This window comes from Bos indicus, chromosome 5, assembly GCF_029378745.1.
Source record: "Bos indicus isolate NIAB-ARS_2022 breed Sahiwal x Tharparkar chromosome 5, NIAB-ARS_B.indTharparkar_mat_pri_1.0, whole genome shotgun sequence".
NCBI lineage: Eukaryota > Metazoa > Chordata > Mammalia > Artiodactyla > Bovidae > Bos > Bos indicus.
The window spans coordinates 91,698,754-91,724,545 of record NC_091764.1 but is presented as its reverse complement, the minus strand read 5'-3'; the positions used below and the strand labels follow the sequence as shown (position 1 = coordinate 91,724,545).

Sequence of the window (25,792 nt, the reverse complement as noted above, 5' to 3'; positions counted from 1 at the left end):
AAATACCTATGTTTGAGCTCACTGATTTTTTCTTCTGCCTGATCCAATATATTCTTGAATCCACCTATTGATTTTTTTCAACTCAGTTGTTGTATTCTTCAGCTCCAAAATTTCTTCTTAATATTTTTATGTTTTTTAATAGTTTCATTTTGTTTATGCATTATTTTTCTGAGCTTATTGAGCATGTGTGTGTATATATGTACATATTTTATTCTTTGTCCGGTAGTTCATATACTTCCATTTCTTTTTTTTTTTCTTTTAAATTTTATTTTATTTTTAAACTTTACATAATTGTATTAGTTTTGCCAAATATCAAAATGAATCCGCCACAGGCATACATGTGTTCCCCATCCTGAACCCTCCTCCCTCCTCCCTCCTCCCTCCTCCCTCCCCACACCATCCCTCTGGGTCGTCCCAGTGCACCAGCCCCAAGCATCCAGTATCGCGCATCGAACCTGGACTGGCAACTCGTTTCTTACATGATATTCTACATGTTTCAATGTCACTCTCCCAAATCTTCCCACCCTCTCCCTCTCCCACAGAGTCCATAAGACTCTTCTATACATCAGTGTCTCTTTTGCTATCTCGTACACCAGGTTATTGTTACCATCTTTATAAATTCCATATATATGCGTTAGTATACTGTATTTATGTTTTTCCTTCTGGCTTACTTCACTCTGTATAATAGGCTCCAGTTTCATCCACCTCATTAGAACTGATTCAAATGTATAATAGCCAGGACATGGAAGCAACCTAGATGTCCATCAGCAGATGAATGGATAAGAAAGCTATGGTACATATACACAATGGAGTATTACTCAGCCATATACTTCCATTTCTTTAAGATTGTTTTCTGGCGATTTTTTTTTTAGTGTAAACCAACTCTCCACAATTTTGATGTATTCATAAAATTTCATGAAGTTGGTCAATATAGTGAGGTAAGAATTTACCCTTTTCTGAGGGAAATAAAAGAGTGTTAGTTCTGTGTCTGCACTTGTTGCTTTAATTCATCTGTTATAAATGTCTTTGCTTTCTAGCCCTGGCATCATTTTATGTTGATATGCTTCAAATAAACTTGGCTTTCCAGTGAACAACACTTGAGAGTTGTTTGCATTTTCTCTTTGGTTTCTAATTTTGTTCTTTCACTGAGAGACCTGGTAGAGAAACGACTAGAGGATCTTTGTAATGTCAGTTGGATTCATACAAAATTATTGACTTTAAAGATAGCAAGTTTATCTAGCCTAACCTCATTTTTCATCCTTTCATTCTCAGAAATGATTTAGAAATGCATTTTGACTCTCAGGGCTTCCCTTGTGGCTCAGCTGGTAAAGAATCTGCCTGCAATGCAGGAAACCTGGGCTCGATCCCTGGGTTGGGAAGATCCCCTGGAGAAGGGAAAGGCTACCCACTCCAGTATTTTGGCCTAGAGAATCCCAAGGACTATACAGTCCATGGGGTCGCAAAGAGTTGGACACGACTGAGCAACTTTCAGTTCACTTCTGGAGATTTATCTTGTTCCTTTGGTTGGGCCCATGTTTTCCTCTTTCATTGTATACCTTGTTTTACTTTGTATTGAGATTTGAGCATTAAAAAAAAAAAAAAAAAAAAAACAGCTACCTCTCCTAGTCCTTATGGACTGATTTCATACGAGGAAAGAATTGTTGCTTTAAAACAAAAAGATGCGTAACGTGAGAGTTGTGAGTTAAGTCTTATTTGGGGCAATAAGAGGACTCCAGTCTGCAAGAGAGCACCTCAGATAGCTCTGAAAAACAGCTCTAAAGAGGCAAGGGGAAAGGACAGCATATATGTGACTTTGGTGAAGGGTGAGTACATGCAATCAAACACATATTTTTTGTAGAAAGCTTCTGTTGGTCTCGTGAAGCTTCTGCCAGTCATGAGAAATGATCATTTTAGTGCTTTCCTAGATATGAAGGATTTTGGTGCTTTTCGAGATATAAGGAGAATCAAGAATGGGGCTCATAAACTCAGTTTCTGAAGATATCTTACTATCTATAAGACCTGTCCTTGCCAGTTTCCAGAAACACAGAGTGCCTCATTTCTGCTGTCTACCCTGAACTCATTCAGGGGGTGTTGTAGGTCAGCAACTGCAGTAGCATGTGATTTAATCCTTGCAGAGGTAGATGGCAAGCATCCATGGCAAATGCCAATTTGTGGTTGACTGAATGTTACCAATCAGCTAGAGATTTGGTGATTTTCAAACCTTTCTTGTAGGTGCATCCTCCCTGGATTTGTGTGTATCGATTCACACTGGTTTTACTTCATCAAGAACTTGAATTTCTTGTTTCATCTAGTGTCAGCCTGTGGTCCTTCCTGCTGGTTCTCCATAAGCTACCCAGCTCTGTTTTGTTCTCAGTTGGGAGCCAGTATTTAGAGTATGTCTGGTCCCATAGATGCTCTGGTGATGAGACATAAACCAGACCCTCACACAGCCTCCAAAGAAAGCCAAACTGTTGGATGCACACTGCACTCTCCCTGCTCCCCTCTCTTCCTGCCAATTCAGAGATCATCAGATTGCATCAGCCTCTGCCTATGGGTCCCACAAATCCTCTGGAGCAGCAGCAAGCCTCCCAGCTTTTTTTTTTGTTCTCCTAAATCCATGGCCCCTGGGTATCTAAAGGATATCATATCCTATTGGAATCACAATCCAGATCTTTCCCAAGGGAGAAGCTAGGAGTTGGGGGTTTTCTCCTATTCCTTTTGCACTGAGCTGGGGGAAGTGGTCAGTTAGTTTGTGCTAGTTTAGACCACTCACTGCCTTTGTTTTCAGAAGCCCCCAACTTGGCACCGATTCCTGTTCAGCACTCAAATTCAGGCAAGAGAGAAACCAGTCCCTTGGATAAACCCCTAAAAAGTCTGAATGTCAGACATATGTTCCAGTCTTCTCTTTCCCACCCCCGGGAGAAGATGGGAGTTAGGCGTTCTCTCCTGGTCACATGACACTCTGCTGGGAGAAAGGGCTCTGCAAAATGAGTGCCATGCATTTTCCTACTGATTTCTTTGTGACTGGTTTTGCGCTTGGGTGCAAGAGCCTTTTAACTTATTTCTGGATTTCTCGCAAAGGAAACTGATCCATGTATTGTTAAATTGGTGTCTCCAGCAGGGGAAAGAAGGTCTAGGACTTCCCATTATTCTGCAATTTTGCTGAAGCCACAAAACATAAATTCTTAGTAATTTTTAAAGTACACTCTGTACAAACAAACATCACTTTATCATTTGACTTTTAACTATAAAATAACTGACCCATATAGAAAACTGCTTCCTTCACAGTGTTCAACTTATTGAATCAATGTTGTTTCTTTTTAGCTATAAAGCATTTTCTTTCTCCTGTTGGCTTACATATGCTGGAAAGAAGCTGTGCCAAGTGAGAAACTGCAGAAATATTCCTGTCAAAAAGTTGTTTTTTTTCTTGGTCAACTGGAATGAAACGTAAGTTTAATCTTTATTCTGGAAAGATTATTTGTCTAATAAAGACCAGGATTCCTTCCACCTCCCCTCTCCCCTGCTGCTTTCTAAGTGAAAGATATAATTTTTTTTTTTTAATGTAGCTGGTTGATTTGATTCAGAGATGTGGTAAATATGCTAAGCATACTAGGTAACTGACTTCAATTCAAAAGATTAAAGGTGCCTTTAAAAATCTAGATAAATATCCAATCTATATTGTTGAGCTGCTCAAAGAGGGAAATTGGGGAAAGGAGAATTATTAATCATTTGTAGACTGTGGATAAAAGGAATACCCTCTATTGGTGTTGGAGGGAGATAGATTTCAGTTATAACAAAGAAGAAAGATGTCACCTAATGACATATGAAATCTCTATTTTCTCACAAAAGCCAATTGCAAATTTACTTAAACAATCAAGTTTTTGTACAGTAACTATCTATGCATTGTGTAAAATGTCATCTAATTTGGGATAATCAACTCCTACCAAGATCTTTATCTATTTATTTATTTAATTTTCAAATTTTTTCCCTAACAACTAAAGCAGCACCAGACACAGGAAAAGTCCAGTAAATGTGGCTTGGCAAGGGAATGAATTTTATGTAATAAGTGACTCCCCAAAAATATATTAACCAGCTCAATGACTAGAATTAGGACACCCCAGTTCGATTCCTGGGTAAGGAAGATCCCCTGGAGAAGGAAACTCCAATATTCTGGCATGGAGAATTCCGTGGACTATATAGTCCGTGGGGTCACAAAGTGTCGGACACAACTGAGTGACTTTCACTTGACTTTCCACTTTTCTTCTGACTTAATTAAAGCTTATCCATGGTTGTTTTCAACTACAAATATGTGTCATCATTTAAACAATTCAAGAGAAAAATTTCCTAATTTTAGAATCAATTTCAGAGAAAAAAAAATCTCAAAAGAAATTGAAATTATCAGTATTAGTGGAATAACTACATTGGTATACTTTTCTTCTTGTCCTTCAAGAGTGCATAAGTATTATTTTTCCTGTGGAGTTTCTCTGATTCCCCCAAGAGTTAGTTACTTTAGCCCAGAATTCTTTTCTTTCTTTTTTTTTTTTTTAATCCTTCAAATCTCTTTTTTTCCCCAAACTTTATAAACTCTTTATTTTGTATTGGGATATAGGCGATTCACTATGCTGTGGTAGTTTCAGATGAATGCTGAAGTGATTCAGCCATACATATACATGTATCCATTCTCCCCAATCTACCCGCCATTCAAGCTGGCACATAACATTGAGTAGAGTTCTATGTGCTATACAATAGGTCCTTTTTGGTTATCCATTTTGAATATAGAAGTATGTATGTGAATTCTTTTCATTTTATTTAATTAAAAATATATTCATTTACCATTTTCCTAGGTGCCTGGCCTGTAGTATCCTTTATATATTTTATTGACATATACCCATTACAATACAATTAATTGCATGTTTTATTACTAGACTGTAAATTTGAGGACATAAACTTTGTTTAATAATAATATGTGACATAGATTTTAACTGTTTGTTGCATTCCAGTCATCAGAGTTTACCCTCAAAACATATTGTCTCGTCTAAACTTAATAACAAAAATGCATAGAGATATTGTCATCTCCATTTTACAGATCAGAATATTGACGTTTATGAAGCTTAATTAACTTGGCCCAGGTCCCACAACCAGCAAATGGCAGAACCAGTGCTCAGATGCACTCTGACTCCAAAACTGAGGTTTTTACTGTGATTTTCATACTTTCTTACAACATATAAAATCTTAGGCTGAATATTTATATTCTGCAAATAGTTCTTAATCTTAAACTTAAAAAAAAAAAATTGCTTTTTTGTTTCAACAGCAGCTATGCCATTTTTCTCTCTCCTTTGCAGCAAAACCCTTCCAAAGAGTGTCTGTATTCACTTTCTTCGATTTTTTCCCCTGCTCTAAAACAGTCCAGTCAGGCTTTCATCATCTCTTTTTCACTGAAATTGATCGTTAGAGTCACCAGTGACCTGCAGAGCTGAATCTGATGTTTGTCTCTCTGTCTTCATCTTACATAATCTATTAGGAGCTGTTTCCCACATTCTTTTAGCTTTCTGCCTCCCTCACTGGACATTCCTTCTCTGTATGCTTTTCTTCTCCCAGACTGCTCATAGTCTTAGCCCTTAAGCTTCCTCTGTAGTATCTACATTTATGGCCTTAGTTTTCTCTTATAGTCACATAGCATTAAATGCCATCTGTATGCCAGCAACTCCCAAATTTATATCACCAGCCCAAGCATCGGTCACAAACTTCGTACTTATTCACTCAACATGTCTAAAACTCTTGATCTTACACTCCAAATTTGTCCTACCCATGAATGGCCACCCTGGATGATCGTTTCCAGTTTTGGTTGTTTCGATCAGATCCTTAGCCTGAATTTCCTTCTCTCAGACCCATGGCTCAGATATCCTACCGGCTCTCTCCTCAGAATATTTCCAAAATGTTACTTCTTGTCTCTTTCATCTGTCTAGGCCACCATCATATCTCCCCTGTATTCCTTCAACTGCCTTGTAATAGTCACCCTACTTCTCTTGCACCTTTGTAATCCTTCTCATACAACAGCTCAAGTAACATCTTTTAAAATGTAAGTCAGGCTACATCACTCTTCTGTTTTATAATCCTGAAATGTCTCCCACTTTCACTCAGACAAAAGTCAAAGTCCTTACGATGGTCCATTATTTTATATCAGTATTAATAGGGGAATTCTATACAGTGTGACTTTTTAAATCTCCCAATTTCACTATCAAAAAATTATTCTGATTTTAGAAAAACTGTCTTATATAGAAGCAAAGAATGTTTAAGAAAAATTTTAGTTTTTACTCATTTTTAAATAGTAGAGTAAGGCAAGCATGTGGTTAAAATTTGAAGTTTGTAGATATAGAGAAGCAATCTTACTTCACTTATTGAATTATCTCAAAGTATTTTTCTTCCTTTTTTGTGTAAAGTTCATTCCTTTGGTTTTTAAATAGCCATGTAGAAGTTAATAAAAAAGATTTCTCAGTGACTATGAGATTATTCTGGCTTAAAAATCCATATGTATTCAAGAAAATGAATAAATAACCATATGTATTCTTACTCTGGAAGAATTTATTTTTGTTAATAAAAATGACAAAATGGACATTGTCAGTAACTATCCACTGTAACTTATCGAATGTTTTGTCATTCTTGATTTGAAAAGCTCACTAATAAGTGAAGTTACACATGAAGAAGAGAGACTCAATGGGAAAAAGAACATTCCAGATTATATGAGAAATAAAGTGAAATTATAACTTCCATCCTGACACAAAATTATGAAAACTAAATAGAAAGTCAATTACAGGTAAAAGAGAATATTCAAGAAACTGCTGTGCATTTTACAAAATCATCAACATTTTATGTTGAGTTTCAGGGCTTCTTTTTAAGCTGAGAAATATGTTTACATTACATTGAATGAATATTATAACTGTGAAAGAATATGAAAGATAAGAAAAACTTTTGGATAACTGTGTGATAATTTAATTTTCAATAGTCTAAATTTTGTTAATATTGAAAAATAAGTTTTCTTTAGCCTTTCCTTTGTTTTATGTCCTTCCTTTTTTTAAAAATTTGTTCATTGGAGGATAATTGCTTTACAATATTTTGTTGTTTTCTGCCATATATCAACATGAGTCAGCCATAGGTATAGGTATGTCCCCTCCCTTAGTTTTAACTAGAATTATATTTCATCTGTTTTACAGTGGCTAATACAAGTTTTTACACTGTTGATGGGATAATGAATATATTGCTGATATACAGCCTACCATTTATCACATATTGTGTAATGTAATATGTTTTCCTTTTTATAGATAAACAAGGCTTAAAAAGGTTAAATTCATCACTCGAAGAAGAACATCTGTTTAGTCACAGGACCAACATTTGGATCAAAACCTTTGACTCATCTCCACACGCAGTTTACATATTGACATCTCTGAGTTATTATTAACTCAATGGCAGTATGCCATAAGCCACATATAAGTCACCTACCCCAAATTCCTTATCTGTGTTTTCTATCAGTTAAAGGGATCCACTAACATAATCTAGGAGCATGAAATTCATCTTCAGTTCGTCATTGTCCTATTCCACTAATATGCTGTCAGTCAATTATTAGTTATCCATTTTACCTCTAAAATAGCTCTTCTGTCTTTCCTCTTGTTGGATGTTTTTTTACACCTGTACCTAGACCGCTCCATCTCAGAGAATAGCATGTTGAGGGGAAAGATGTGTATTTCCTCAGAATCAGTTACGGTCACTGGTGTGAATTAACTGTTCCTTATTCCTGAGGCTGAATGCTGCCTGTTGTTGTTGTGTAGTCACTAAGTCGTGTCCACCTCTTTGCAACCCCATGGACTGAAACATACCAAGCTCCTCTGTCGTCTACTATCTCCCGGTGGTGATTTAGTCGCTAAGTTGTGTCTGACTCTTGCAACCCCATGGACTGTAGCCCATCAGGATCCTCTGTCCATAGGATTTCCCAGGCTCCTTGAGCTTGCTCAAATTCATGTCCATTGAGTCAGTGATGCTATCTAACCCCCTCATCATCAGCTGCCTTCTTCTCCTTTTGCCTCCAGTCTTTCCCAGCATCAAGGTCTTTTCCAGTGAGTCAGCTCTTCATATCAGGTGGCCAATGTGGGGCCTCAGCTTCAACAAAAGTCCTTCCAGTGAATAGTTAGGCTTGATTTCCTTTAGGATTGACTGGTTTGATCTCCTTGCTATCCAAGAGACTCTCAAGAGTCTTCTCCAGCACCATGATTTGAAGGCATCCATTTTTCGGCATTCAGCCTTTTTTGTAGTCCAACTCTCACATGCTTCCTGAGTGAGTGAGTGAAAGTCGTTCAGTCGTGTCCAACTCTTTGCGACCCAATGGACTATAACCTGCCAGTCTCCTCTGTCCATGGGATTCTCCAGACAAGAATTCTGGAGTGGGTAGCTGTTTCCTTCTCCACACAAGCTTCCTAGCCACCCATAAATCTATCTCTCCTAAACACTGTATTTCTCTTGAGACTCTTGTATCATTTCTATGTAGCCAAGATGACTCCTGAAAGGAAAGAAAGGTACCCTTCTTCCTGTCCACCATTAGGAACCTCAGATCTCTCAACTTCCTGTCAAAAGCCCTTTCTTCTTAGCTTCTTCAACCACCCAGGTGTATTCCTCCCAGTCTTACAGTATCTTTATACCTTGTAGGCAATCTTATATAGATTAATGGATTCGATGCCCAAATTCAAATTTTTTCCACCTTTAACAACCTTGTGCTTATCCTTAGCCACTTTTTTTTACCCATACCTACAATCCATCCAGGGTCTGAGTTTGATGTTCTTCACCTTGACACATCCAGGAATTGTCTATTACATCTCAGCAATCAGCCCCCAATTTCCTGGAAACTCATCATCACCCAGAATAGTTCACATTTAAAATTATAAACAACTCTCGATGCTTTTAGCTCTCTCATTTAAACGTTTCCTTTTGCCATTAGGAAAAAGACCGCAAATTCCTTTGCCTGGCATACAGAGTTCTTAAATATTCTGACAACCACCTATCTTTCTAATTGCATCCTTCATAACTTCCAGGTTAAGACCAACTTGACTACGTTTCTTGTTCTAGCTACAATGCACCACTCAGCATTCCTCAGCTCCATGCGTATATGCCCTTGTCTGTGCACTTTTTTTCTTTTTTGGAATATTCTTCTCCAACTATTCACCTTGTTGTAGCCAAACTACTGTTTAAGACCCATTATGAGTTATTTCCTGTCCTCCCCCCATTCCCTAAGACAATGTTAATCATTCTTTCTTGATGCTCAAGTTTTGTAATTTTCAAAAAATAAGCTTATGTATCAAAATCATAACAATCACCATAGAGTAATCAATCTCATTACTCTAGTACTTCTGCTATATTTCTGCATTTGCAAGATAAAACATTAAAACTTGAGATAATTCCTCAATTCAAATAGTTAAAATACTTGTGTCACACAGCACTGTATTAGAAGGCAATATTTATGAAAACATCATAGTAATTGGGCCCTAGTGTCCTAGAGTTGTTGGGAATATTAATGAGATCAAGGGTTAACAGTGCTTGACACACAATAAAGTGAAGGTGTTAGTTGCTTAGTGGTATCTGACTCTTTGTGACCCCACGGTCTGTCCATGGAGATCTCTAGACAAGAATACTGGGTGGATTGCCATTCCCTTCTCCAGAGAATATTCTCGATCCAGGAATCAAACCAGGGTCTCCTGCATTACAGGCAAATTTTTTTTTTTTTTTTTTTACCATCTGAGCTACCAGGGAAGCCCAACTTAATTTTTTCTTTTATTTTAAGGATCAATTTTCCTCTCGAAATAAAATCACTTCCAAGGGAATCCATGCTCACTATAAAATTGTTTGGGATTACCTATGCAACCAATGCAGATTTATTGGCCTGGACTTGTTTTCCACTGTTTCCAAAACAGTAAGTATATCTTTTGTGATTAATAAAACTTCCATCTCAATAAAACCTCCTTGGAACTAGATAATGTTCAGTATATGACTTAATGAGAAAATCAAGAAGACATTTTATTCTAAAACTGAGCTGCTACTGCTGCTGCTAAGTCGCTTCAGTCATGTCCGACTCTGTGCGACCCCAGAGACGGCAGCCCACCAGGCTCCCCCATCCCTGGGATTCTCCAGGCAAGAACACTGGAGTGGGTTGCCATTTCCTTCTCCAATGCATGAAAGTGAAAAGTGAAAGTGAAGTCGCTCAGTCGTGTCAGACTCTTAGCAACCCCATGGACTGCAGCCTACCAGGTTCCTCCGTCCATGGGATTTTCCAGGCAAGAGTACTGGAGTGGGGTGCCAGCTACCTCAATATAAATCATGACAGTTGAAAGCAGGACTGAAAAGCAAAATGTAGAAATGGCTTTAGAAACAAGCTTCATGCTCAGCTTGTCAACTGGATCATTTACCATGAAAAGGTATCACCATGACTAATATCAATTTCTTTTCCTTCTCTGACCAGCCAGTTTCTCTGGAATTACTAATGCAAAATGATTTAGATCAGTACTGTCATTTAGCAACAATGTAAGTCTTGAAATTCTGACTGAAGTAAAATTATTCAATGTAATTGGTTTACTGACCTTTTATTGCCAAGAAAAAATATGTCAACTTTAAGACAATATTTTCAGAAAAGTAAGCCAAATAGGAGTTCTGTCAGAACTGGTTGCCACTGAAAAAGTAGCTGTCAATTTAACCATAAGGATTTGGAATTATTAATACTTAGAATATTTGAGAAAGTCAGTAATGTGATTTTCTGTGTTATTAAAGAAAAATATTTTAAAACATCTTAGTTACTTTCCTTTGACGAAACTTGCTTTAGAATCAAACTGTTAAAAAAAAAGGACTTTTGAAGAATTAGAACTTGTGTTGTTATTTTAATATTATAGAGTGTTTCTGCCTCCGCTCTTTTAGAAAGATTTGGTAATATGAAAATGTTAACAAAATTCTTCATCAGGTTTTAGTTCCCACTTTTAGTCAGTATAAATAAAATATCATCAAAGCAACTGTGATACATATTTTGGTTTTGTTTGCTTGTTTGTTTTGCTTTTGGCCATACCTTGTAGCATGTGGGATCTTAGTTCCCCAACCAGGGATCTAACTCGTGCCCCTTGCAGTAGAAGCACAAGTCTTGACCACTAGGTCTACAGGAAAGCCCCCTGGAATACATTTTAAAAATCATTTCTATTGGATTAATTATGACATGGTGTGCATGTTTGTATGTGTATATGTGTTGCTCTTTTATTTGTTTTCATGTTATAGCCAGTTTCCACATGTGTGAGCAGAGGGAATGTATTTTCTTGGTAATTTCTGTCATCTAACATGGTACCTCTTATAAATAGGCAATCAGTACAGGTTTGTTTATTAAGTTGAATTAGAAGAAAATCAATCTCTATAGGAGATTTAGAATGAAATAAGATCTCAAAAGTCTATAAGAAATAGTTCAACCCTAACGGGAATACCAACTGCTGTTAGCAGATATTTCAAAAATCTGATTTGTGGGCTAAGAACTTTCATTACTTTCTCACTGGGAGCAGCTGCACAGGTGCCTTTCCTTCTCTTGAGTGAGTTTCTTTAAAGTTTCATCTGCAGTATTTGTAAGATCTAAAATGTTTGTAGGATACATTTGTAGCTATTCACTGAAAACAAAAATCCATTTTATTACCTCTAACACACTATTTTGTACATAACAGGTAATCAAAAACTTGTTAAATATATTAAAGGTCTGGAATATTTTTTGTCTTTCAAACTAATCTTCAAGGCTTTTTTCTACATGCTTATTGTGATAGCAAAATACTGCCTTCGTGTTGTTTTGTCATCTGTCACTTAACCTTTGGTAGACATTTAAGATGCAAGTGATTAGAGACAATGGGTATCTTTAAGGAATGCCATCTGGGACTGATATTAAGTGCTTTTCCTAAGGGTAAATGGCAAAATTGTGGATGCTGAGACATCACAGAAACACAGCTTACTTCAAAGAGGATTTCAATAAGCATTTGTGAAAGTGTTTCCGAAAGATCATTTCTTATGAAAATCGGAAAATCTGCTCTGTCCTGGGCTAAACAACGTAAAGAAATTTAGATCTTTTTAAGACATCAGAAATCCATCACGTGGCCATTTGGGGAGATGTAATAACTCCCACTGTGTTCATTGCTTTGAGTTACAGAGATTCTAACCCAATTTATGTAATGCAGGTATTTCAAGATCACATCAAATAAGTCACTTAATCTCATTTCCTTTCACAGAATGACCCCTGCCCATAAACATTTGGTATCATTTATGTCATTTATTTCAGTTCAAATTGCTCATACCTAGTCGTGTGGAGCTGTAATGAGCATTTATGTCTTTATTTTTTTCCAAGATACACACAACCTGAAAATATGCAGACTTAAAGGCTTTCTGTCTCTTTGTGGTTTCCAGAGATGGGTTTCAGAAGAACCAACCAAGGTTAAACTTATATGTATTGGTTGTGGCTGCATCAAGAGTGTGTACAAATAAAAATAAAGTTCAACATTTTCAAGCACACAAACTCACTTTCAATCCTATTAAAAAGATATGTTTCAAGAACAAAGGTAAAATGTTGCCCACAGAAGTTTTATTATCCTCTCCTTTGCAGACAGGGCTTATACCACATCTGTATTCACAATGCCTCCACTGCAGTAAGACAGGGTTATTCTCACCTCAGTCATTTCTATGAGCTACCTTTCCTACTTAAATTCAAAACAAATAGTGTAGTCCTTACTTAGCATTTCTAAACTGCAGTAAACTCCTTCAATGCAGAGATGCTCAACCCTGGTTGAACAATAGAATCTCCTGGGGAGATTTAAAACTAAACCCAAAACCCAAGTGCTCCCAAAGATTCTAATTTAATTGGTCTGTGGAGAAGCCCAGGCATCAGTATTTCCAGAGTTCCTGAGATGAGTTAAAATCCAGGAAAATGAGAATCTCTTTTGTAGAATTTAAAAAGAATCCTAAGTAAATCATAATACAATTTTGTTCCTGAGATTGTTCTCTGAGTGGCCAACCCTGACCACACTAGGTATTGTCATTTCAGATATACCCTTAAAATCAAATAATAAAAACAAGTTGTAGATAAAAATGCCTTATCGTTCTTCCATCCTGTAGGAGAAAGACTCTCAGGATTCATTTCAAATATCTTATTAATATATGAAGACCTTTATGATGAAGGAAGGTTAAGGGACTGGCTAGAGGTTACTGGGCTACCTGGGAATAGAACAAGAACCAGAATGGAGAGTTGCCTTCTCTCCACACATCTTCCTACTTCAAGTTGCCTCCCTTCCTGCCATTAGATACCACACCCTGCTTCATGAATGAGCTGTGGAAACCTCACCAGCACAGGAGGGGATCCTGTTTCTCTTCCTGGCCACGAAACCTGTTAGATCTATGAGAGTCAGAGTCTCAAAGAGTTTTATAAGATCAGATCTTCTGAAAGTGCTGGTTCCAGAATGTCAAACCATAGACTCCTGTACTTAAAATGGGAGTAATTAATTTATTCTGACCATTTTTTAAAAATTCTCTGAGGAAACAGGGGGACAGAGAGGGTCAACTAGCCCATCTGTTCTCCTGGTGCTACAGATTTTCACTTCGTTTTTCCCGGGATAGGAATTTGTATAATATTGAAATTTAAAGGACCCTTAAGGATAGAAATGGGATGAACCTAACAGGTAAAGGAGCAAAAATGGTATGGACCTAGTAGAAACAGAAGATACTGAAAAGAGGTGGCAACAATACACAGAAGAACTGTATGAAAAAGATCTTCATGACCCAGATAACCATGATGGTGTGATCACTCACCTAGAGCCAGACATCCTGGAATGCCAATAAAGTGGGCCTTAGGAAGCATCACTACAAACAAAGCTAGTGGAGGTGATAGAATTCCAGTTGAGCTATTATAAACCCTAAAAGATGATGCTGTGAAAGTGCTACACTCAATATGCAGGCTAATTTGGAAAACTCAGCAGTGGCCACAGGACTGGAAAAGGTCAGTTTTCATTCTAATCCCAAAGAAAGGTAATGCCAAAGAATGCTCAAACTACTGCACAGTTGCACTCATCTCACACGCTAGCAAAATAATGCTTAAAATTCTCCAAGCCAGGCTTCAACAGTACATGAATGGAGAATTTCCAGATGTTCAAGCTGGATTTAAAAAAGGCAGAGGAACCAGAGATCAAATTGCCAACATCTGTTGGATCATCAAAAAAGCAAGAGAGTTCCAGAAAAAATATCTATGTCTGCTTTATTGACTATGCCAAAGCCTTTGACTGTGTAGATCACAACAAACCATGGAAAATTCAAGAGATGGGAATACTAGACCATCTTACCTGCCTCCTGAGAAATCTGTATGCAGGTCAATAAGCAACAGTTCAAACTGGACACGGAACAAAGACTGGATCCAAATAGGGAAAGGAGTACATCAAGGGTGTATATTGTCACCCTGCTTATTTAACATATATTCAGAGTACATCATGAGAAAAGCTGGGTTGGATGAAGCCCAAGTTGAAATCAAGATTGCCAGGAGAAATATCAATAACCTCAGATATGCAGATGACATCAACTTTATGGCAAGAACCATAATGGCAAAGAGCCACCCATATGGCAAAGAGCCTCTTGATGAAGGTGAAAGAGGAGAGTGAAAAATTGGCTTAAAACTCAACATTCATAAAGCTAAGATCATGGCATCTGGTCCCATCACTTCATGGCAAATAGATGGGGAAACAATGGAAATAGTGAGACTTTAATTATTGGGGCTCCAAAATCACAGCAGATGGTGACTGCAGCCATGAAATTAAAAGATGCTTGTTCCTTGGAAGGAAAGCTATGACAAACCTAGGCAGCATATTAAAAAGCAGAGACATTACTTTGCCAACAAAGGTCCGTCTAGTCAAAGCTATGGTTTTTCCAGTAGTCATGTATAGATGTGAGAGTTGGGCTATAAAGAAAGCTGAGCACTGAAGAATAGATGCTTTTGAACTGTGGTATTGGAGAAGACTCTGAAGAATCCCTTGGACTGCAAGGAGATCCAAACTGTCCATCCTAAAGGAATTCAGTTCTGAATATTCATTGGAAGGACTGATGCTGAAGCTGAAATGCCAATACTTTGGCCACCTGATGCGAAGAACTAGCTAATTGGAAAAAACCCTGATGCCGGGAATGATTGAAGGCAGGAGGAGAAGGGGACAACAGAGGACGAGATGGTTGGATGGCAGCACCGACTCTATGGACATGAGTTTTAGTAAGCTTCAGGAGTAGGTGGTGGATATGGAAGCCTGGCGTGTTGCAGTGCATGGGGTCACAGAGTCAGAAACAACTGAGCAACTGAACTGAACTGAACTAAGGATAGAAATGTTATTTATCCTGCATCGAACCTGGACTGGCAATTCGTTTCTAATAATAAAAGACAATTGGCCATTAAAAAAAAAATGTTATTTATCAGCATAGTCCTTTGCTAATGACATATTATTCAAAATCTCCACATATAAGATCAGTGAACAGTCCATATACATGTTGGTGGGGTAGGCAGGGTGGCATCTGAAATTCTAGATTCCTATCTATTTGCCAGGGCTTCCCTGGTGGCTCAGTGGTAAAGAATCCACCTGCCGATGCAGGAAACAAGGATTTGATCCCTGGTTCAGGAAGATCCTCTGGAGGTGGAAATGGCAACCCACTTCAGTACTCTTGCCTGGGAAATCCTATGGGTAGAGGAACCTGGCAGGCCACAGCGCATGGGGTAACAAAGAGCCGGACATAACTTAACAACTGAACAACAATTTGCCATCTCCTCAACACCTTTCTGCTTCCCTGGTGACCCAGATGGTAAAGAATCCCCCTGCAATGCAGGAGACCTGAGTTCAATTCCTGGGTTGGGAAGATCCCATATAGGAGGGCATGGCAACTCACTCCAATATTCTTGCTTGGAGAATCCCCATGGACAGAGGAGCCTGGTGGGCTACAGTCCATGGGGTAGTAGAGTCAGTCACTCAGACATGACTGAGTGACTAAGAACAGCACTGAATATCACCTTTCTAAAGTCTACTCCCCCAAACACAAAGCCACATGAAGACAAATATAAAACTAACTACTGATTCTGTGTCAGAAACTCGAAGAAATTAAGCAAATTAAGGCTTGCTAATGAAGATAGGATACAGATGTCCTGGTATAAATCTGGTGCTCTTTCCACGATTACGAAACTGTTTCTGGTATGTTTTGCTTTCATCATGTTTTTGTTTTGTTTGCTTAATTTTAACTGACTTCATAAACATTTGCATGGCATTGTAATGTAAAACCTACTGGTGAATCCCACCAACTTGGAAGTTAAAAATTTCCACCTGTGGTGGATTCATTTTGATATATGGCAAAACCAATACAATATTGTAAAGTTAAAAAAATTAAATTAAATTTTTAAAAAATTTCCATTTTCATCCTTTTTTCTGAGACCACCAACACTAAGATGCATTCTTTAAACCCCTTGATTCCACTGATCATCTTTCTCATCCTCATATTTTCTATTCACAAACATCTATGGAAATGTAGTCCTTCAGTCATGCTTACAATATTGAAAAAGGCCCCTTGTCAGAATATAAATTAGGTGATTTCCTGCCAACAAAGAACCCAAAGAATGGTGTCAAACATCCTTTCCCGCAGAATTGTCTTAAAGTATGTATTATATTAACCTTAACTGGACAACTAGAAGTTCATTCTCTCTATGCCCTATCCCTTGATACATCCTTTCATACATATTCTTGAATCAAGAGTTCTTACTTCACTGTGCCCCGTACAACTCAGGGTTAAAACCAGGGTGACTATTGATCCAGACTCCATCTGAGGAGACAAATGACAGATAACTCATGGTTATTCTTGAGTCTCTTCATTATTTGTAGAAATCAGCTTAGATCACTCAGATTTTCAGAGTGAAATATGGCCAAGATGTATAAATATAATAGGGCCCTAAATATAGCTCACTACACAACTTAGATGTGAAGAAAAAGTGCAATTAATATATCACACTTTTCCTCATGAGCTCCCACACTGTAACTAAGGAGGTGGACAAATTAGCCAATTTGATCATCTAAATAGGTCCTTTTAGAATTACGCAGCCTCCTTTGGATAAAATGCTCAATCGCTCTGCTTCTTGATACCCTAAGTATTTTTTTTTAATTTATTTATTTATTTTTACTTTACAATATTGTATTGGTTTTGCCATACATCAACATGAACCCTAAGTCTTTAAGAGGACAGTTGTTGTTTAGTCACTGAGTTTTGTCTTACTCTTTTGCTATCCCAAGGACTATAGTCTGCCAGGCTCCTCTATCTGTGGGATTCTCCAGGCAAGAATACTGAAGTGGATTGCCATTTCTTTCTCCAGGGGATCTTCCCAACCCAGGGATAGAACCGTCATCTCCTGCATTGACAGGTGGATTCTTTACCACTGCATCACCTGGGAAATCTGGATACAAAGGATCAGAAAAGAAACAGATTATTTGGCCTAGTGACGTACGATATCCAAATCAAAGGCATTTTTAAGCTGGTGGTTGGTTGTTCCACCTATTGTAGCCTGTGATTGGTACTCTCCCAACTTGGCTAGGGCTAACTGACACTGCCAGGGTGTCCTGGGGTCTCGCAGGCACCACAGAGCCACACAGGACTCCAAGCTGACCTCAGCTCAGATGGTCTAACCAGATGCCCTTATTGTAGAAGCTCTTTGTCCCCACCACCTGACTCCCTTTATAGAAACATTCTCACACACAGACATCTCAGCTCCGTCTAGATTCTGTCTCTTCTGTAAAGAAACCAAAAACCCAATAAAGCTGAACACAAGTTCCTTTGGCCTGTATATCATGTGGCCCCATGTTAAAGGTCACTATTCAAGTCTGTACCGGATCAGCTCAAGAAATGATTTTCTTCTCAGATCTGAAGCACAGAGCATAAAATGGAGCCCCCTCCACCTTCAGCATTAGGCTGTGCTCACTTACTTAACACTCCTCCCCATCTGCCTTCCTATGGGCAGAAGAGGGGAACTTGGGATACCATGATCGCACTGCCCCTCTTTCTCTGTCTTGCTTCCCACCAACTCAAATTGCCAGGAAGTAGTAGCTTTTTCTTTTGCCACATTCTCCTTGCAGTATGCCACATCCACCTTCCTACACTCCTGTTTACTCTACCATGGATAGGCGTATTTTCTATAAATACTGTGGAGGACATTAATATCTGAGCCCTCCAAGCTCAGTTATAGCCCTCTTCTTTTTCATTCTGGCTGAAACTAATCCAAAACTTTCCCCAAGAAGATGGATGCTTCAGACCATTTGGGGCAAGATTATATACTCTGAAAGGTAAAATAGAAAATCACAGAAATAAGTTTCAAATCTTTATCTCCATTGAGTTAAAGTTAAAAGTTAAACTAAAAGTTAAACTTCTAGCTTGCTAATATACTGTGGGCTTCCCTGGTCACTCAGACAGTAAAGAATCTGCCTGCAATTCTGGAGACCCAGGTTCCATCTTTGGGTCAGGAAGATCCCCTGGAGAAAGGAATGGCTATCCATGCCTGGAGAATTCCATGGACAGAGGAGCCTTTGCAGGCTACAATCCATGGGGTCACATACAGTCAGATGTGACTGAGCAGCTAACACTTTGACACTACTTTTGCTAATGCTGGTATTGGCTAATACTGGTCCCTGGTATTATTATGCCAACAAACAAACAAACAAACAAACAAAAACTCAAGTTCTGCCAGATGAAGTGAGGATAGAAGAAAAGGATAAAAATGACTCGAAATTCATCCTGCTAAAACAATATTCTTGGGTTATATAAAAATATCTGCACAGTAATGCTTAAAATTATACTTCCTTGTATACTTTCTAATAGTATCTTTTGATATGAAAGCTAAAGAAGCCAAGCCTCAAGAAGCTAAGGGTTTAGAAAACTTTATTTGGATTTTTTTCCTCTTACTTTGCATATTTGTCCATTAAATGGCAAGGTAGAATTCTATATTATTTTCCAAAGACTTGCTTAATGAATTAAAATTCTATATAAACTTTAATCTTGTTGACTTTAAGTTCTACAGTTTTAATTTTATGTTAATCAAAGACTGTTTTCAGATCAGTAGAACATTTTAATCAATAATCTTATTCATATATACAAGCCAGGTATAGCTTGTTTTTTAATTCCTATAAGCCTCTGTGAATTTGGATGTTATTGAAGCTGTTAAAACTATCCATGAATTCTTCCTGTCTAAAGTCTTTCCTGTATTCACTCTCATTTACTATGGTAATTTACAACATAGGTTTAAATATTCAGGATATGAATAATCTTTCTACTTATGCATAAAGAACCACTTCCTCCATGAAGTCCCACAACTACTTTGATCTGCAAATCATATGCTAATTTAAATCTTTTCTTTCTGTAAATTTAGAGCTCATATCTTTAAAGATGCCCAGGGAATTTAGTCACCCTATGAAGCAAAAAAATATTCCTAAGAGTTATTAACATCTTTATTAATTTAAGGCAGTCATAACTCCAAGAATATAAACTTGAGATTCTTAGTCCCATCTTGTAATCAGCATTGTTGGAAATTAAGAGTAAATCCCACCTGTTAGAAACCATTGTGGAAACAGTTTTCTCTTGTGGAAAATAATGTAGGTATACCGTGCATGTGGTATAATTAGAAACGAACCATTCATCAGTGTCTAGACTTGTGGAATATCCTATTTCTCTTTTAACTACTGAGTGAAGCTACTGAAATAGCTAATTGTGGTGGTGTGTTTTTTTTTTTTTTTTTTAATTTATAAATGATAGTACCTTCCCTCTTGAAATGACTTTTGTCTGTCCATATGTGTTGTCTTTTGCAGCAGATCCATTCTCGGGTCTGCGCTATTCAGCATGACATTACAAAGTGAGCCTCCCATGGAAATGATTGCTCCAGGAGTGTGGGATGTAAGTCAGCCATCCCCAGTGACCCTGCAGGTAAGTGTCAGGCTATGAGATTAAAGTACACACAGCAAGGATTACTTGATAAATAGCTTGTTGTCAATTACAGAAACAATTTTCTTCCAGGATCACACATTTTAATAGTCTTCTCTTTCTCTGGCCTGCTGGGATCTGTAAAACCTCTATTGCTTTTATTTTGCATTCAGTGTTCTCAAAGCACTTTTCTCCCAGTTTATATAATAGCAATTTCAAGCCATTCTCCATCCAACACAATCAGGAAGGAAAGGAATGGACTGTTGCCAGGAGTCTACTCATTACACATATTCATTTTTCTTTCCATTGTCTAAAAACAGTCATTAGTATATATTATTAACTTGGTACCTTATTCACACCTACCTCTTCATTATGTCATATTGCCTTAAAGTCTCTTTTGTTACGTGTTTCCTAAATGACTAGCCATTAAGCTGAATAGTAGGGGGAGAAACAGCAAACCAAATCCTTCCTTTTTCCTTGACGGCTCTCTCCTTTCTGTGATTTGTAATCATGAATGAAAGGTGATTAATGATTTTGGGCTTCCATCCTTTCTGCTCAGAGGATTTTTTTTTTTTTTTCATTTTCCTCACTTTTTTTTCATGCTGGTAAGTGATCAGGTTCATCAGATACCTGAAGCCTAACCACTCCCATACATGCAAATGCAGGGAATACAGACTATGCATCTGCGTGGGAAAAACTGGGCCGTGCGCCATAGCACAGGATTTTCAACCTCTCACTATTGACATGTTGGATGGGATGAGTCTTTGTTGTGGAGGGTGCCCTGTGCACTGTAGGATTATTTAACAATGTTTTGGGATTTACCCACTAAGTACCAGTAGTACCTTCCCAGTTCTGATAACCAAAAATGTTTCCACATACTGTCAAATGGTCTCTAGGGATAAACCTGCCCTCAAGTGAGAATCACTATGCTGGAGGAAATTAGTAGAGTCTCTAGGTTCGTAGAATTTCCAGGTTTGGGGTCAAGGATGTGAGGGACAAAGTTTAGCAATATGAAAAGTAAGCTGTTAAAATGGAAAAGAAAAGCAGCACTAATAAAACATGGCTTTCACTTTGCAAGATGGAAGAACTTCCCCCTCCAGACAGTAGCTGAAGACCCACTTCTAATCCATGGATGGGGTGATAAATAATCAGTGTTACAAAAGAGAGACACACAGAGAAGGAACTTCTGACTGTGGGGGTTGGGGTGGGGAATGGGGGATGGGATAGTTAGGAAGTTTGGGGTGGATGCACACACACTTCTATGCTTAAAATGGATAACCAACAAGGACCTACTGCGTAGTGCAGTGAACTCTGCTCAATGTTATGTGGCAGCCTGGATGGGAGGGGAGTTTGGGGGAAAATGAATACATGTATATGTATGGCTGAGTGCCTTTGCTCTCCACCTGAAGCTATCACAACATTATTAATTGGCTATATACCTCAATACAAAATAAAAAATAAAAGCCAGATGTTGTCAAAAAATAAAGCACACAAACACGCCAAAGAAGTGATTGATTAGGTTGGATCTTGGCATAGCATCCTCGACACTCAACAGATGATGACGTAGTGATTAGCAGATGTTTCCTTGTAACAGGACAACTACCTTTCTTTAAGAAGATGAATGCAGACTTTTTCTTGCCAGATCCAAACCACCTGAGCTTAACAAAAATCTTCCAAGTCTGCCCATTGCCAGAGCTTTATGGATATAAATTAATGATTATCAGGGTCTTTAGTGGGTGAGGAAGGGCGGGAGACGTGAAGGAGACTATCAGATGAGACCTTCTTTGATTCCTCTCAAGTGAGGGGATCAGCTGCTTTAGGAGCACCCATCCTGGAAGTATAAGCTGAAGAACAGTATCAAGTATTCAGCAGCATAGATTTCCATGTAGAGACCTACAGCCAGGACAGAATTACCTCATGCTCGTGTTCAGTCACTAAGTCAACTGTTCGGGACCGCATGAACTGTAGCCTGCCAGGCTCCTCTGTCCATGGGATTTCCCAGGCAAGAATACTGGAGTGGCTTGCTGTTTCCTTCTCCAGGGGTTCTTCCTGACCCAGGGATCAAACTTGTGTCTCCTTCATTGGCAGGTAGATTTTTTTTTTAACCTCTTAGCCATCTGGGAAGCCCCTGTGACAAAATTTATCTTACAAGAAAACGAGAAAAGATATGGAAATCATCCAACAGGATGAAAAAATGTTAAATTATCTGCTCTTGCAAAATAATTTCACATGGTATAGACATAGATAGAAACATCTCAGAATTTTTTCAATTGATGATGAAATATACAAAATAAAGTAAGAGGTATTAAGGTAATAAAGTTAAAAGCCTTAATAACTAGTCTCATTCTAATTACACACAGCTAAATTTAGAGCAGAATTTTCAACCTAAGGATTATGAGATGGTGAGGAAATTAAAAGCAAGCTCTGCAACCAGTGTTTGTGTTAAGGAGTCAGTGTGAGTCACAGGGAAAGACATGAGGCTCAGAGTCAGGAGATTCAAAGTCTAGCCTTAGCTCTTTAACAATAAACGTTATGACTGAACAAGTCACTTTCCACCTCCATACAGTGAGAGGATTGTACTATGCCTGTTCAATTTCTTTCTGGTCTGTGCTTTGCTGATTGTCTATGTTATTAAAAGATGACAATTATGGTATGATGCAGGTTATAATATGTTACAGAACTTAATTCCTTCCAGTCAGCCTTCTTTTTTTCACACTATACTGCAGACTGGAAGCGGTGAATAGAGTGAAGTAGATCTGAGTTCTGAGCGTCCCAAGTGGCACTAGTAGTAAGGATTTCTCCTGCCAATGCAGGAGATGTAAGTGACGCAGGTTCATTCTCTGGCTCAGGAAGATTCCCTGGAGGAGGACGTGGCAACCCACTCCAGTGTTCTTGCCTGGAGAATCTCACAGATAGAGAAGCCTGGAGGGCTACAGGCCACATAGGGTTGCAGAGTCAGACATGACTGAAGCAACTTAGCATGCACGCACAGATATGAATTCAGACATGGAGACAAATTATTATATGATCCGATCAACATGTGTCTCCCTCAACTTCTTCCCTCTCCCTGTATACAGTCCAGTATGCTGCTGTTGCTGTTACGTCGTTTCAGTCGTGTCCGGCTCTGTGCGACCCCATAGACGGCAGCCCACAAGGCTCCCCCGTTCCTGGGATTCTCCAGGCAAGAACACTGGAGTGGGTTGCCATTTCCTTCTCCAATGCAGGAAAGTGAAAAGTGAAAAGTGAAAGTGAAGTCGCTCAGTCCTGTCCGACTCTTCTAGTGACTCATAATTTAATCACTAAGAGCAGAGTTGTTTTAGTTAATGTTGCTCTTGTTCTAGTTTATATTTCTCTACTTAGTTTCCCATTCATTCAATTTTTTTAAGGTTTTTCTTTTTTTTCATGTGAACCATTTTAAAAGTCTTTATTGAATTTGTTACGATATTGCTTGTTTCATGTTATGTTCTTTTGTACACAAGGTAGGTTGGATCTTTGTTCCCCAACCAGGGATTGAACCCACACTCCCTGATTGGAAGGCGAGGTCTTAACCACTGGACTGACGGAGAAGTCTCCCCCCACCATTCATTCTAAATACACTATATTCTGGTTTATTTGTCCTCACCACACTGCTGTCAGATAACCTCCTAATTTCTAGTTGCCAAACCCAGTACTGGTTTTCATACCTCTTCATTCTAGTTCTCTCTGGGCAGTTTTTGGCACTATCTCTTCCCTATTACCGGCTTTCTGAAGGAGTTCAGTGGTGAACAATTTGCCTGCCACTGCAGGAGATGCAGGAGATGTGGGTTCCATCCCTGGGTCTGGAGGAGGAAGTGGCAACCCACTGCAGTATTCCTGCCTGGAGAATCCCCATGGACAGAGGAGCCTGGCTGGCTATAGTCCGTGGGGTCACAAAGAAGACCAACAGGACTTAGTGACTCAACAGCAACTTCCCCACTACAGAACACTCTTCTCTGACTTTGCTGATATTGCTCTCTTAGGTTTCTCTTTACACTCCCTATGGTTATCCTTTTTCTGTTTTCTTCTCCCACTCCTTTACTTTTGTTTGTCCCCTCTGTTGACAGTTCCCACAGGTTCTGTCTGCTGCCCGTTGCTATTCTCAGTATGTATATTCTCCTTGAGAGAATTTCTCTAAAGCTTTATTGAGACATATGTCACATACCATACAATCCTCCCATTTAAAGTATACAATTCAATGTTTTCTAGTATTTTCACAGATACGTACAACTAATCTCAACCAACGCCAGCTTTAGAGCATTTTCATTTTTATGAAGAAATCTCATACTTTTTAGCTATTGCTTTCCAGTCCCCAAATCTAAGCAACTACTAACATACTTTCTGTCTCTACAGAGTCACCTACTCTGTACATTTCATGTAAATGGAATCATATAGTATGTGTTCTGTTGTGGCTGGATTCTTTCCTTTAGCATAATGTTTCAAAATTCATCCACGTTGTACCATATATCAGTATTCACTTATTTTTTTATTGTTGAATAGTATTACAATGTAGAAACGTGCTTAGTCACTCAGTCGCCTCTGACTCTTTGCTACCCTTTGAACTATAACCCACCAGGCTTCTCTGTCAATGGGATTTCCCAGGCAAGAACAGTGGAGTAAGTTGCTGCTTGACTCAGGGATCGAACCAACATCTCCTGTGTCTCCTGCATTGCAGGCAGATTCTTTACCTACTGAGCCATCAGGGAAGCCCCACCCACAGTATAGATATACCACTCATATGCATGAGTGATTTAGAGTGGTATAGAGATATACTACTCTAAATGCATAGTTGATATGCATTTAGATTGTTTCCTTTTGGCTATGAAGAACATAGCTGCTCTGAACATTCATGTACAAGTTTGTGTGTGAACCTATGTTTTCATTTATCTGGGCTGTATACCAAGCAATGGAATTGCTGAGTCTCATTTGTTCCTAAGGTTTGATTTACAGTATCTTGCAGGTTCATGCCTAAGTGTGAATCTTTAGTTCACACTCTTTTACACCACAGGAAAAGAAAGTGTTAGTCACTCAGTTATGTCTGACTCTTTGTGGTCCCATGGACTGCGGCACTCCAGGCTTCTCTGTCCTTCTCTATCTCCCAAAGTTTGTTCAGATTCATGTCCATTGGTCAATGATGCCATTTAACCATCTCACTCTCTGCCACCCCCTTGTCTTCCTGCCTTCAATCTTTCCCAGCATCAGGATCTTTTCCAGTGAGTCAGTTCTTCATATCAGATGGCCAAAGTATTGGCATTTCAGCTTCAGCATCAGTCCTTCCAAAGAATATTCAAGACTGATTTCCTTTAGGATGGACTGATTGGATCTCCTTGCAGTCCAAGGGACTCTCAAGAGTCTTCTCCAGCATCACAGTTCAAAAGCATCAGTTCTTTGGCACTCAGCCTTCTTTATAGTCCACCTCTCATATCCATACATGACTCCTGGAAAAATGATAGCCTTAACTAGATAGACCTTTGTCAGCAAAGTGATTTCTCTGCTTTTTAATACACTGTCTAGGTTGGTCATAGCTTTTCTTCCAAGGAACAAGCATCTTTTAATTTCATGGCTGCAGTCACTGTCCACAGTTATTTTGGAGCCCAAGAAAATAAAATCTGTCACTGCTTCCACTTTTTCCCCTTATATTTTCCATGAGGTGATAGGACCAGGTGCCATTAGTTTTTTTTTTTTTTAATGTTGACTTGCAAGGCAGCTTTTTCACTCTCCTATTTCACCCTCATCAAGAGGTATTCTGTAGACAGCTTCCAAAACAACA

The 25,792-nt window shown here is 38.6% G+C and overlaps 1 protein-coding gene across 6 annotated transcripts in view; it reads left to right on the top strand.

The window, feature by feature from the left end:
- PIK3C2G (phosphatidylinositol-4-phosphate 3-kinase catalytic subunit type 2 gamma) overlaps positions 1-25,792 on the top strand; it is a 644,646-nt gene that overhangs the window by 293,969 nt on the left and 324,885 nt on the right. For 5 of the 6 annotated variants that reach the window (XM_070788624.1, XM_070788623.1, XM_070788627.1 and 2 more), the window contains 3 exons: positions 3,325-3,447; positions 9,824-9,952; positions 19,896-20,010. In XM_070788624.1, the coding sequence (XP_070644725.1) occupies positions 3,325-3,447; positions 9,824-9,952; positions 19,896-20,010 (367 nt within the window). The remainder of the gene's footprint in view (positions 1-3,324; positions 3,448-9,823; positions 9,953-19,895; positions 20,011-25,792) is intronic. The other variant, XM_070788625.1, reaches the window with a different exon arrangement.